Here is a 14806-nt window from a genome sequence, read left to right on the forward strand (position 1 = left end):
CCAGGGACCCAGAGCATAGAGGTGTCCGCAGCACACAGCTGGGAAGTCAGCGGCCAGGTCACTCTCCACTGCCCCGCGGTCCTGTGCATGGCCGAGTGTTTACCAGCGTCCCCCACGAGAAGCCAGGGGCACTCGACCGCCAACCACAACCACCAAAAATGTCTCCTGGGAGGCAGATCTGCCCCAAGTGGAGAACACCTGGGTCAAACAGAGTGGGCCAGCAGGCCAGATCCTGTGCCGCTGCCTGGTTTTGTGAATAAAGTTTTATTAGCACCCGACCACGCCCATTGGTTCCCTAGTACCAAGGGCTTCTTCTGCACGACCATGGCCAAGCTTAGGAGCTGCAACAGAGGCCTTATGACTCACAAAGCTAAAAACATTTACCATCTGGCCTTTTTCAGAAAAAAGTGGCTGACCGCTTCGCCAGACCCGTCCTGTCCAAGAAAAATACAATGCAAGTCACACTTGTAATTGAAAATGTTCTAGCGGCCACATTTGAAAAGAGGAAAAGAGATAGGTAAAAGTAAACAATAGATTTCACTTAACCCAGTATTTCAAATATATTATCATTTCAACACACACCTACCATGAAGAACTTTTTTTTTTTGGCACCAAGTCTTCAAAACCTAGCATATTTTAGACTGACAAAGCATTTTGATTCAGACTGGTCGTTATTTCAAGGGCTCAAGAGCCATGTGTAAAAGTGGTTACTGTATTGGATGGTGCAGGTCTAAATTATACTAGACGATCTGCCTCTTGAGCAGTGAAACTAGGAGGACAAACCTGGGCAAACACTTGGGTGGAAGTCCACGAGAAAGAAGAGGGTCTAGAAAGGAGGAATAAAGGAAGAAGCCAGCTAGCTGAGCAGGTTTGCTGCTCCTTCTTGCTCGTGGGACTCTGTGCACCTTACAGGGGACGAGGGCCAGGGCCAAACAAACTCGAAGGCCCAAAGGGCCCACGCAGGCACCACTGACAAGCAAAGGAGGCGAAGAGTAAGACAAGAGGGAATAGTGAGGGTTGGGGCAAACCCGAGGGCGGATGCTGCCAGCTGACCGCGGCCAACCAAAGTCAGTGCAGTTGGGTGTGCCGAGTGTCCAGGACAGGCCAGAGACCTGGTTCTGCTTTGTTTGGATGTGAAACTTCCAGGTTTCCAACACACCACGTGTGCCAAGTGAAAGCATTCTGGAAGTCTCCAGCCTGTGACCTCTGGCATAAGACAGCACACTGAGTAGCTTCTTATTATGGATGATTTCAAACCTTACAAATCTAAACCTTCCCCCCCACCTCCTCCACCCTTGAATAATTTGAAAGCAAATCCCAGACATCAGCTCATTTCCTCTGTTTTTCACTAGGACTCCCCTAAGGCAAGGACTCCCCCCACCATTTTTTTTTTATTTGCTTCAGAGGTAGAATTTAGAGATTCATCAGTTGCACATAATACCCAGTGCCCATTCTGCCAAGTGTCCTCCTTCATGCCCATACCCAGGTTACCCCCTCCCCTGCCCACCTCCCCTCCAACAACCCTGTTTGTTTCCTAGAGCTCAGCATCTCTTATGGTCTGCCTTCCTCTCAATTTTCATCTTATTTTATTTTTCCTTCCCTTCCCTCTTTTTAAACATGACCACAGAACCTCTTGTTAGGATAATCAGACAGCTCCTTCTGATCCCAGAGCTCCCTAGTGACACGCAGACTGAGTGGGTGATGAGGGGACAGCCAGGCTCCCGCTGTACGGGCCATGAAGCAGGGCTCGGAGGGCAGAGGTGTGCCCCTGGCAGCCTGGGAGACCCCCCTGGCACCTCCTAGGGGCATGGGGCAGGACCTTAGGGGGCACGTGGGCACAGGAGAACAGGCCCAGGCCAAGGAACAGGTTGGGGGCACTACTGGTTTCCAGCCCAAGGACTTTCAATCCCGAGCAGGACGTCAGAGTTTACCTTTGGGGAAGGAAGGGTCTTGGAAAAGCATGGCTAAAAGAGAAGCCTTCACTCAAAGGGCAGAGCATGGTCCAAATGAAAGGACTAAGGGAGCTTTCTCTCCAAGACATAACACATAGGGCAGGAACAAGTCTGCCACTAAACAAAAGAAGCCAAAAGCTTCAGAACAAATAGAACTGTAGGACAGAGGGGATGGCCCTGGGTAGTGAGCTCTCTGTCACCAGGAGCATTCAAGCCAGGGAAAGGCCCCAATAATGTTTATGGCAGGGAGCTAGATAACCAAGATCCCTGAACCTCAGATCCTAAGCCGAAGAACCAAGTTCCTAATTTTTATCACTGCTGCTATTTTCAGGAGAGTAAAAATGACTTCTCTCAAGGGTCACCAGGGTTGGGTACCCTGTTAAGAGCTTATCTTCTTATCACAGTGAATCCTGCAAGGACCCCGTGGAAGTGCAGCCTGAAACAGCCCCCGTCCCGCCCCATCTCTCTGTCCTGTCTGCCGGCTTCCTACCACATCCTCCACTCACGCATCCTCCGTCGTTCACCCGACTGCTTCTCTCCCTGGAAACTGAGGCCCCAAGGGCAGGGACCAGGTCTATGCTGTTCCCGGTGGCATCCTCAGCTCCCAGTGCGGGATCTACCTGCAGGAGATGCCCTTGGATGGCCGAACCCCAAAGTTCAAGGCTAGGGGGCAAAGACATGCGCTCGGGGAGGCGACGGGCTCTCAAGCCTGCCTGAACCCAGGAAAGCCCAGACTTTGGGGGCCAGGGGTGGGGACACCTATGGATGCGGAGCAGACACGCGGACAACCAAGAACAGTCGCCCAGAGAGTGGCAGGGCCAAGGCTGACTTCACCGTGAGGCACAGTGACCATGAGCCAAGATACCTTTAGGAGCCCCTGAAACTGTTCTTATTTCTTTTCGAATTAGGAGAAATCCGTGAACTTTACGGTTGGAGACTACACACATCTTTATGCCAATGCTGTTATAAAATATGGTTTTTCATCTTTTTTCGTTTTTATGGAGGAAGGGGCCCACGACAGGAGGAGCACCCAAGGCCCGTGAAAAGTCAGGGCCCAGCCTGGAGGAGCGCAAGGCAGGGCCGGGCGCCCCCTCCTCCCCCACCCCGCTGAGCACGCCCGGAGGGCACGCAGGCCACACTCACCAGTGTCTGCACGATGGCATGGTTGGTGGCGTTCATGTAGGAGTTCAGAGGAAAGGCACACTCGCCCTCACAGTAGTAAGCAGCATAGCCTTCAGGAGCGATGATCCAGTCCTGCGGGAGGGAGAGCGTGAGCCCCACATGAGCTTTCTCGCCCCAGCCCACTCCTGCAGGCCAGACTCTGTGCTCCCAGGGGACCAAGCCGCGGCCCACACCGTCCCGAGCAGCTGAGGGTCCCACAGAAACGGGACAAATGGAGGCTAGGCTATCAAGGCCCCCCACAGAAGGCAAAATGAGGGAAAGACCACCCAGGGGCTGGGCTGAGCCCAGAACGGACGCTTGCATGGCCTTACTGGGAGATGGCCCAGACAAGTGTGACCGGGGTGGCTTCAACTCTAGCGCTACAAGGTGCTTACATGTTGGCAGTTTGCTTTAAACAAAATCTCCATGCCTCAGGTCACCGACATGGGAGAGAGACGACTAACCCACAACACTGAGAATTAAGTGACTGCAGACGAGCCAGCCAGCGCCTGGTGCATGTGTGCGGCTCAGTGAAGGATGCACACGGCCAGGCCTGCCTTCAGGGCTGGGTTAGCACAGGAATACCGTTCTAGCGATATGTACACCCCTCACGGGCTCAAGTCCGTGGACCCCTCCCGCAGAGGAGCTGGAGTCTGGGGCTCGGTTCCAGCCCCAGGGCGCAGGCACGGCCGGGCGCCCTGCAGAGCACAGAGCCACGGGAGGGCTCCACACACTGGCCATACGCTAATGCCCTGATAAGTGTGCTTGGGCACGATCCCTAGGGAAGGACCCAGACTCCCCCACCGGACCACAAGCTCGCTGAGGAGTGAACAACAAAACCAGCGGCCTTGGTGATCTCAACGCCCCGTTCGGGATATTTGAGCTCCATGAGGGCAGGCACACGGTAACGCTCCCTGCTGCATCTCCAGGGCCTGGAAGAGTGCCCAGAATCTCACAGATGCTCATAAACAGGCATTAGATTATATGACCCTCGTGCCTGTCCTAGGATTCATCTCCTGCCCTTCGCCCCATTCCATCCAAATGGTTCTGGAAGGAGCCGTCATGGTCCTATGACATGATCTCATCCCCCAAATAGCTGGCTGGTGCAGGACCAAGCAGCTGACCCGAGCTGGGCCAATCCGCCCCTGCCCCGGGAAGGGGAATCACGGAAGAGGGAAGGGCAGAGGGTGAAAGGTGGCCCTGCAGGCAGCTGGGTTCCAGCACACGGGCTCCACCACCTCTGAGAGAGGCAGGCAGCCGCAGGGTGGAGATAAAGTTCCCATGGAGAATGAGGCTCGGAGTCCAAAGTGTTGGGGCTCCCGGCTCTAACTGCAGTCTCCACCACATTTCTGCCCTTGCGTGTCATGAGGCATCCTGTATCCCTAACCTGACTTCTCTACCCTAGTTAGGACACTTGATTCTGGAGTCTTCGCTGAAGCCGATGAGAAACATGGCTCACTGCCCACACGGGACCCAGCCCCGCTGCCTTGGGGGGTGTGTGGGGACACCCACGCCAGAGCCTCCCCCCCCCCCCCATCGGGGCCGATCCAGCCACCCGTCCTTACCTGCCAGCCCAGATCGCGGAAGCTGACGTACAGCTCGTGCTTCTTGCAGGCCTGCCTCTGGTCGCCGCTGCTGTTTTCTACGTTGGCGGGAGACGGGGTGCGGGCAGGGGAGAGGAAACACGCACACATATTAGGGTTTCCTCAGCCTAAGGCAGTGGTGTGAGAGCACAGTCGAATTCAGCTGGAAGGCAACCTTTCCGACACAAAAGCCGCTGAGTACCTGGAGCCTTAAAACTCATTTCCATCCCTAGCTAACGGCCTCCGTAAGAGGCGCCACCATCCCCACCCCTCTTGTGCCATCTTAGCTCCTAACGCTCTCTGGATCCTTCGGTGGACACTGGCCCTTTTGTACACGTGTTGTCTGGAGGCTGACCTCTGCCTGGATTCCATACAGGAATCCACGCACCACCGTGCCGGCTGTGGGAGCCTGCTCAGAGGGCACTGCCTCTGGCCAAGCTCACTTGCTGAGGCCAGCCCACCTCACGATGCTCACCCCTCTTCAAGGGCAAGAGGGGGCACAGACACGGCCTGGGACAAAGTCTCCACCACCAGGAAGAAATGAGAGGGCAGGAAGTCAAATCCCACTGACCTCGCAGAGAAACACACTACTCAGGTTTCTTTGAGAAGTAAAAACTATGCACTGGGGTTTGCCAGAAGTAGGTAAGGTTTGTAGGCATTTGGGTTAGGGCTTGAGCACTTGTAAACACGTAGAAAGCTCTGCCCCCCTCTCTCTCACACCCACACACACAGACACACACACACTCTGGTGTTCCTGCACAATTTTCCATCCTGCAGCTATGGAGATTATTTTTCTTCTCTTTCCTTTTCTTTTCTTACCCATGACTTGTCTTTCCTCCAGCTAAAACTTCCTAAGGGCTTTCTATCATGCTTAGAGCAATGCCTCAACTCCTGCCCTTGGCCTGTATGGACCTATGTGGCCCTGATTCCTAAGCCACAGCCTTCTTTCTGTGCTGTGGATGTACTGCCAAACCTGTTCCTACCCCAGGGCCTTTGCACTTGCTGTTTCAGCTACCCGAAATGCTCCTTTTCATAATCTTTGTATGTCTGGCTCTACTTGATATTCAAGCCTCACCTCGAATGTTGCCTCTTCTAAAAGGTCTTGTGAGGTCACCATTGGATCCCAGAGCCCAGTGTCCACCCATATTTGTGTAGTTAACGCACAAATAAAGAAAACGTCAATGCCTCAGCTTCTGTCTACTGCTGTGATCCCTCCAGCCCTCAGAAGGTAATGAACACCAGTGGGTGAGGGACACGAGGAGAACTTCTCGCAGGACGGAGAGGAAAGCCCAGGAGATGACCCAGGCTGCGGGCTCGCCTGACCTACACTTGGGAAGCATCCAGATGCACCCGTTTCCCCCTGCCCGGTCAGCTCTCTCAGATGGCTGGGTGAGTGGCCCTCCTGGTGGCCTCAGGGGCTCATGGCAACCACAGCCCTTGTCAGTGATTGGTTCAGACCCAGGACTGAGCTCACCAGCTCCTATCTCAAACTTGGGAGTGAGGATTGGCTCAGATAAGAGCAAATGACCCCATCCGAGCCAAAGGGACACAAGTGGAAGCATGGTGGGGGCTTCTGGGAAAAGTTTTCTAATTCCCAAGAAAGACCCATGGGAAAAGATGCTCATCTCTTGCCCATATTGCCTGGGAACTGAAAAGGAGTAGAGCTGATGGTTACATGCAGCCACAGCCTCGAGGAGAAGCCAACACTGAACATGGTGGGCAAGGACAGGAAGCCAGGGCTTTCACTGTCCTTGACTTTCTGGATCAACCAACCCTCATGCCCACCCAACCTTGGCCCTGGGAGCCAATAGCTTTCCTAGTGCTTGAAGCCACCTGATCTGTGTTTCTGAGACTTGTAGCCAAACCACCCAGGGGGTCCTACCTGGAAAAGTGCATCCCGGCGTGGGGGTGGTAGTCAGCTGGAGCCCAGGGATAGACCCCAGAGTACACCAGCTCCCAAGTGGAGTCTGGCCAGTGGGTCAGGACCAGGTAAGGGGGTGCCGCTCCAGCTCTGGAGTCAGCCCCTGGTTCTCCTAGACCTTGGGCTCCTCGTCTGCAGAGCGAGGAGAAAGTGCCTACTGGGGCAGCCGTGCGCGTTCAAATCAGTTTAGCACGACACTCAGCTCATGGCAACAAGATGCTGATGATCATCCTTCCAGCCCACCTGCGAGAAGGTTAAAACTATATGCAAACTTCATTCCCACACACACTCTTTAACCATTTGGGGTTAATGACTGCTTCCTCCAAACCCGACGACACGCCATGTTTGGAAGAAGCGAAATATCAGTTTCCTGCTGTCCCCTGATTCACAAGAATTCTATCTGCATGGCTTCTAGGTTAACGAGAAACAGTAAGATAAAAAGGATATCACTTAATTCCCTTCCCCGTACCTCAACTTCCCCATCTGTGAAATGGGTGTGAGAGTTGTGTAGGAAGCCACATGTGGCGACCATACACTGCAAGTCAGGAAGATCTCCTTGGGCACCTGCTGGGTGTTACGCTGTCCTAGAAGCCTTGAATGTGAATGTACAGCCACTCAGACTACTCCAAGGCTAGGAACAAATCTGAAATGAAATGGTGCGGGAGGGGAGTGAGAAGGAGAAGGAAGAACAGGGTCGAGGAGAAGAAAACAGGGAGGGCAGCAGAGAGTGCAGCAATCGGAAAATGGTCTCCAACAGGCTTTCCAGAAATGCGTAGGTCTGAGATGAGCACGTATTCATGGCTGGGTGGGTTCAGTCCTATGCAACTTCCACCTCCAACAGCCTCTGTGAATATTCCTGATTTTGTACATATCTTTATACCTATAGTTTAGGAAAGCAATTTTTAAAAAGCTGCAAACCAACGAGAAAAATCACATTGTATTCATTATGACAGAATTGCATGTGTCTTTATAGGAGGGATCCTGGCCCTTGGGGACACTCAGAGCTCCTGAGATGACCTCAGTGGGGGGGGGGGGTGGGCACAGTCTCACCACCTGGGTGCCTGGTGCACCATCCATCCATCCATCCATGCATGCATCCATCCATCTATCCGTCCATCTATCCATCCACACATCCATCCATGCATCCACGCATCCATCCATCCATCCATCCACCCGTCCATCTATCCATCCATGCATCCATCCACACATCCATCCATCTATCTGTCCATCCATGCATCCACGCATCCATCCATCCATGCATCCATCCATCTACCCGTCCATCTATCCATCCATGCATCCATCCACGCATCCATCCATCCACCCTTCCATGCATCCATCCATCTACCCGTCCATCTATCCATCCATGCATCCATCCACACATCTATCCATCTATCCGTCCATCCATGCATCCACGCATCCATCCATCCATCTGTCCATCCATACAAACTGTTAATGAGTGTCTACTGGTTTGCAGATGCTGTTTTGGGCATTAGAGCTACAGGTAGGTATGAACAAAACAAAGCCTTGCTGCGGGGGCACTTATCTTCCAGTGACAGAGGCAGGCAGTAAGTCAGCAAGTAAACATAGACTACATCCTGTCGAGATGGAGAACAGTAAGGTAGGAGAGGAGGGTGTGCTTCCAGGGGGACTGTGGGATGGAGGGTGCTAACAGAAGGATCTTCTGAGTAAGTGATGTTTGCATAAGAACCAAAAGGAAATGAGAGCCAGCCAGAGAGGCGTCCAAAGGAGGAAAATTCCAGGATGGGGATGTAGGGGAACGGAGAGGAAGGTGCCTTCCATGACTGGAAGGTCAGCAAGAACCCTAAGAGCAGTGGCTGCTGACTGAGGGACAGAGAGTCAGGCACTAGAGCCTTCCAGGAATGAGGAGGCATGAGCAGGGCTCAGCAGCGGGCAGCGTGGAGGGGGCAGAAGGTCTACTTTGCTGGACTGAGCTCCAAGGCTGGGGGCCGGGGGAGGTTGGGAGGACAAAGCAGCAATGGGGGTCCGGGGTCCCCCTTCGCTACCTCTGGGCCTGGCAGCCCGAGGGCTGAGACAGGGAACCAGCTACAGGGGTAGCAGGGCCTCCAGAGGGCCAGGTGGTAATTAACATGTGAAGGTCGAGGTCAAGGGAACCATCAGAGAAGAGCTCCAAGAAATCTATCGGACCATTCGCAATACTGTGCAGGATGCACTGAGTGGAAGTCCAAAGATGGCCTCCATCGCTGCGGCAACGCCCACGGTCGCAGGAGGCAACGTCAATGCGTAGCCTCCTTCTCCGCCTCGCTGCAGGGAGGTGGCAGGTACAGGGGAGGGAGGAAGAGTACCCCTCAGCCAGTGATGCGTGAAGCAGCCTGAACAGGACAGAGGACTGAGCACGTTAGCTTGGGACAGGGACGTGGCAAAGAAGCTTCGGGTCAAGCACCAACATTCCTGGCTGCTTGATGTCCTAAGTAAACAAGGATCCGAAGCTTTGTGAGGCTCAGTGAGGAGAAGGTGCCACAACTGATTAGTAATGTCTGCCACGGGCGGAGGTGGGGCAAGCATCGGCCTGAGTGCCACTTTTCCCAACCCTGTCTTAAAGCAAAGCAATGACATTTGGCTTCATGTTAAAACCCAGGCCCAATAGACGAAGGCTGCGAGCAGCTTGTGAGACCAGCTGTGGGTGCCAGTAGGGGCTGGGCACCGGCCCTGTCACCAGAGACCCAGACACCTGCACCGCCCCTCCCGGCCTCCTTGGATTGTGAGGCTGCTCTGGGAGAGAGGTCGGAAGTCCTGTTTCCCGACGATCACGTGTTAGCCGAAAGACTCAGAGAGGAAAGAAGAGATGCCTGTGAAGGAGACTCCCAGCTCCCCCGTCCCTCTGGTCTGGACCCCCAAACCCATGCGGCCACTTCATTTGCCTCAACCGGCCTCTGCCTGAGCGGCTCACAAGTTACAACGCCCAGATCATTTGGGGAAGATGCCTAATTCCCAGGGGGTTGGGTGCAAACGTGGGTGGGGAGAAGAAAGTGGTCTCTCAACCCCAAACCACATGCCCTAAGAGCAGGTGAAGGCTCTGGGGCGGGGTGATCAGCCTACAGGGAGGAAAGCTTTGCAGCGGACAGCAGGTGGGAGCGTGTGTATCCCTCCCACACATCAAGGGCCGCCGCATGAGAGGATTCAGCAGGATTCCCAGCCATCACATGAGGTAAAGCCCTTCAAAAGGGTGTGTATGTGTGCATACACACACATTCAGACATTCTGGTTTACCAAGCCTGGGGTGCGGCCCAGGCCTTGGTATTTTTTTTTTTTTTTTTTAATTAAATTTCCAGGAAGGGTTGAGATAAACTGCAAAAGGGGCCGGGAAGTAGAAAGTCCCAGGACGGAGACAGATTCCAGGCAAGCTAGAACAGCTGTCATGTGAGAGAGTGAGAGCCCCGTCCTGGGGGTTATGTAAATGGAGTGTTTGGTGGGGATGCAGGGGGGGAAACTGGGTGTCGAATTCTAAGACTTTGAGGCCTGGTCCCTCTTCCTTCATTACATCCGACAGGCCTCCAAGACGCTGGGTCTGTGAGCATGGAATGTACCAGCACGTCCTGCCTGGCTGATATGGAAAGACATCTAAGAAGTCTCCCTCCTCTGACCCTCCCTGAGCACCCCACCCTGCTCCCCACCATTCTCAGCGCAGCCAGAAGGATCATCTGATCACCCCTGCCCCCACACCATAGCTTCAAACTCTGCAGAGGCTTCCAAATTTGTTTTGGATGAAGTTCAAACTCAAGATGTGACTCTGAAGAGGACTCTTGATCTGGCTCACCTTGCCAGCCCCAACCTCCCTTTGTTCCACGGCCTCCCTCTCCCCTCAAAGGAGCGCCGCCGCCTCCCACCCTAAGCCCCTGTGCCTGTGGGTCCCACTCCCCAGATCACGCTGGTCGAGCCGACCCAGCCAGGCCTCAGGGGCACCTGCTAGTCCTTGAGATCTTGGCAGGGCAGTCTTCTCTGCAGCTCCCTCCCCCGGGACGTGTCAGTGCCCTAGTCACCATCCCCTGCCTTCAGGCCTGTTAGTAAGTGACAGCCACCTCCAGCCTGGCCCAGACCCCGAGGGCAGACCATGGCTGGCTTTCCCCAGCGGACCCCAGCCGCTAGGGCCAGCACAGACGAGGTTCCCACTGCAAATTAAGGGATTCCGTTGGATTTTCATTAGGGGGCCTTACAGAGCCTTCCAAGAAACCTGAAAAAAGAATGGATCCACCTGCCAGGGAAGAAGCCCTCCAGAATCCCTGCTCTAAAAACTTCACCAAGCACAGCGACCGTTCCTTTCTTTGCCTTCAAAAAGGAAAATGAACAGCAATAGGAAAACTGGCTACATGAAGCCAAAGAAGCTGATGACAGTAAAAGGTTAGTCTGGGGGTGGGGGCCGCTTGGAGGCCATGTGCCCCCCGCCCCCACCGTGTGCCCCTCCGGGCACAGCTCAGCTCAGAGCTTCCCACGCGGCCGGCAGGCTAATTCCGCTGCAGACCCTGCCTGGCCTCGCAGCCCACCCAGAGCTGAGATGGCGCAGGGGCACGTGGAGTAAACCACTCTGCAAACGTGGTGGGTCCACTTCCTATGGCTGCTTTAACGAATTATCACAAACACAGCGGCTGAAATCAACACCAGTTTATCATCTTCCAGCTCTGGTTCAGAAGTCCAACACGGGTTAAATTCAAGGGGTCAGTGGGGCCGGGTTCCTTCTGGAAGCTCAGGGAGAAATCAATTTCCTTGTCTCTTCCAGCTTCTAAAAGCCACCCGCCTTCTCGGCTTGTGTGCCACACCCCGCCTCTATCTTCAAAGCAGGCGACATCACACCTCTCTGCCCTCCTCTGGCCTCACACCTCTCGGACCACAGCAAGGAGGGATTCTCCGCCTGGAAGGACCTCCGTGATTATAGTGGGATGCTGGGCCCACCTGGACCACCCCAGCTTATCTCCCTATTTTAAGGTCAGCTGATGAGCAACCCGCATTCGGCTGGCAGCCTTGGCCCCCTTTGCCACGTAAGGTAATGGATTCATCAGTTCTGGGGATTAAGACATGGACATCTGGGGAGCTGAGGGAGCCCCACTCAGGGAGCAGTACAGCTGGTCAAGGTGAGGGGACAGGGCAGGTGGTTTCTTTCAGCCACAAGCTGGGCACCTTGGATCTGCGTGGTCATTTCCGCAGTCCCTGGGGAAAATGGTTTGTCGGTGAAGTTAATTTACTTGCAACTTTCCTTTTGGTCTGGGGGAACATCGAGGTGTATCTTTTCAGAAGCGGCACTCGACATGCAGGACACCATGGGGCGGGGCGCGGCAGGGTGTGGGCATGCAGGCCACAGGCGTCCACAGTGTTGAAGAGGCCGGTCCAGGCCCGCCCAGCCCTCAGACTCATCCCAGCAACCCCAGGCCACCCGATGCCAACAACATTCTGGTGCCTGGTCAGCAGGGAGGGAAAAGGACCCTGTTGCAGCCAAGCCCCAAGGCTGGCAAAGGCAGGCCCACGCGGGGCCCAGCAAACGCCTGGTGAATTGTGTGAAGACAGTTAACAGGATTGTTGGGGGCCCCAGAGCTCACCTGGCAAAATCAAACAGGCTCAAATCCCAGGGCTGCCACTTACGTGCTTTGTGCACTTGGACAAGTTACTTAACCTCTCTATGCCCCACGTCTGTCCCCACTCTCAAATGGCAGGCCATCCTCCTCAGAGCCTCAAGAACCACAGAACACCATGAACCCTACAACAAGTACCTAAATGTCTCAAGCCCTGGAGGTTTCCTGGAAGGAATGCACTAACCAGTATTTTCTATCAAATCTTTGAATTGCTAGCTATGAAAATGCTAGCTTTATTTTTAATGTTTTTACTTATAATAATGCATCATGGCAATGAACCTAAAGTACCCCCCAAAATACACTGAAAAATCTAGTGCTCATTTTTTTTTACTTGTAATAACAAAACATTTCAAACAAACCTAAAACTATCCCAAATGATACACAAAAAACTCACTATGACCCATATTTAACTAGTAAAATGAGCCATGAGTTTCAAATATCTTTCACTTTAAGAACTAAAATTGAAAACACAACAAACTCCCCCATTTTTTTCTCCTTTTCACTCCCAAGCAGCGGCCTCCCTGGGGAAGGTGGTGTGGTGTCTTCCCACTATATGTTTCTAGAGCTTTCTTTCACTTATTTGTAGCCATCATTTTGTCTACTTGGAAATTTACACGACTGGCATCTTGTTATACTAATGTTTTGCTATGTGCATTTCTAAGGAACTTACTACTTTTACACAGTTAAGGCAGTGAGCTCTGCGCAGGATGGGATTTTGTGGGGTTTGCTTCCTGCCATGTTGGCTCGAGGATCATTTGTGGGGCATAGGAATGGATTTGAGTCATGCCCCTACTGGGGTCCTGCTGGGGGTTCCTGGGGTCCGTGCATTGACCCTCCCGCCCTAGGGCATACCTGCCACGTTGGCCACCCGCAGGGCTTCCTGGTTCTTGGGAGTCTTGGAGCGGTTCTGGCTGCGCTGCTTGCCCCCCGTGGAGCGGGTGCTGCGAAGGTGGACCTCCGTGGCCTTGAAGAAGGCCACCATGAAGGGCTGCTTGTTCTGGGGTCCGTGCCGCCCGATCAGGCCTGCCAACTTGGGGTTGATGCTCTGCCCTAGACCGGAAGCAGTCAAATGCACAGAAGATCGATTACAGGAGAAGCAGTTCGCGGGGAGGGGCTACGTGGTGTGATTTCCATCCTCGCCTCTGTGGTTCACTCATGCACCTGCCATCTGTCCATCCAGCAAGTACTTACTCAGCATTTATGCCAGGTTGTTCAGGAGCTTGGAACACACACAGCAGGGAAGCGCACAGAGGTGTCCTCTGGGCATGCATGGGGGGTGGGGTGCGGTGCGGGCCGGCAGCACAGACCACGGTAGCCCGCCGTGATATGTGTGCGGGGAGAAAAACGGAGCGGGGTGGGTTAGGAGCCAACTAAGGTTTGCGGGGCTTGGGCTAGAGGAAGTTCCACTTATATTTCCTTGGCCAAATTGGGTCATGTGATCCACCTAATTTCAAGAGGGGGGAGAACCCTGTTTGCCCAAGGAGGGTGGGAACAGTGGCAAACAGCCCCAGTGGTGACAACCTTATGCATGGAGGGGCCATTTGAGCAGAGGACTGGGTAACAGCGAGGGAGGGAGCCATGTGGGTACTGGGGACAGGCATTCCGGGCAGAGGGCACTGCAAAGGTAACTGCTTGGAGGTGGGAGCGAGGTGGGTGTGTTCAAGCAACAGGTAAGAGACCAGCTGCCGGCTTACAGCACCGACTGGGGTGAGCAGGGACGAAGGAGGGGTCAGTGGGATAAATCGGGGGGACTATCGGGGGCACAGATCATGTAGGGTCCTGTGGGCAACAGCAAGCACTTTTCCTTTATTCTGTTTACTGAATTGAACAGGGTCCCTCCACATTCATGTCCGCCCAGAATCTCAGGATGTGACCTTATTTGAAAATAGCATCTTTGCAGACGTAACTAGTGAAGATGAGGTCATACCGGACCTGAGGGTGGTGGTGGCAGCTAACCCAATGACTGGTGTCCTTAGAAGAAGGCCACGTGAAAACACAGAGACACCGACACACACACACACACACACACACACACACACACACACACACACACACACACACACACACACACACACCCTGAGGGAAGGAGGCCAACAAACACCAAACACCAGCGAAGCCAGGAGAGGCAAGTAAGGACTCGTTCCTCAGGCCTTCGGAAGGGGTACAGCCCTGGGACTTCTGGCCTCCAGACTACGGGAGGACAAAGCCCTGCTGCTTTAAGCCCCCCAGTCTGTGGACCAGGGACTGAGACGGTGGTGTGAAGTGGCAGCCACGGGGTGTTTGAGCTGCGCAGCGGGCACCCCGAGTTGTCTCTAACAGAGCACCTCAGGTGCCCCCGGGGGGCCAGGGGGAGGCTACTGGACAGTCCAGGGAGAGGGACAGGGCTGGCTCCAGGCAGCGGTGAGCAGTGCTGGCCAGAGACAGATCCTCAGGGATTCATTTTTCAAATCCGTCTTTGGAATTTACGTTTAAAGTTTTGTTTTGAAATGATTACAGATTCACAGGAAGTTGCAGAAGAAAACGTACAGGGACGTGCCCTGTACCCTTCCCCAGTTTCACCCCACGGTCACATAGTGAGAGCATATCCCA

General features: G+C 54.1%; 1 protein-coding gene across 1 annotated transcript in view; it reads right to left on the reverse strand.

Moving 5' to 3' along the window:
* The window catches only part of BMP7 (bone morphogenetic protein 7), an 87240-nt gene that overhangs the window by 2252 nt on the left and 70182 nt on the right, over positions 1-14806 (reverse strand). Inside the window, exons 4-6 of the mRNA XM_027624209.2 lie at positions 13070-13267; positions 4679-4755; positions 3096-3206 (exon numbers count right to left, since the gene is read on the reverse strand). Coding sequence (XP_027480010.1) covers positions 3096-3206; positions 4679-4755; positions 13070-13267 — 386 coding nt within the window. The remainder of the gene's footprint in view (positions 1-3095; positions 3207-4678; positions 4756-13069; positions 13268-14806) is intronic.

Source organism: Zalophus californianus, chromosome 8, assembly GCF_009762305.2.
Source record: "Zalophus californianus isolate mZalCal1 chromosome 8, mZalCal1.pri.v2, whole genome shotgun sequence".
Taxonomy (NCBI): Eukaryota; Metazoa; Chordata; class Mammalia; order Carnivora; family Otariidae; genus Zalophus; species Zalophus californianus.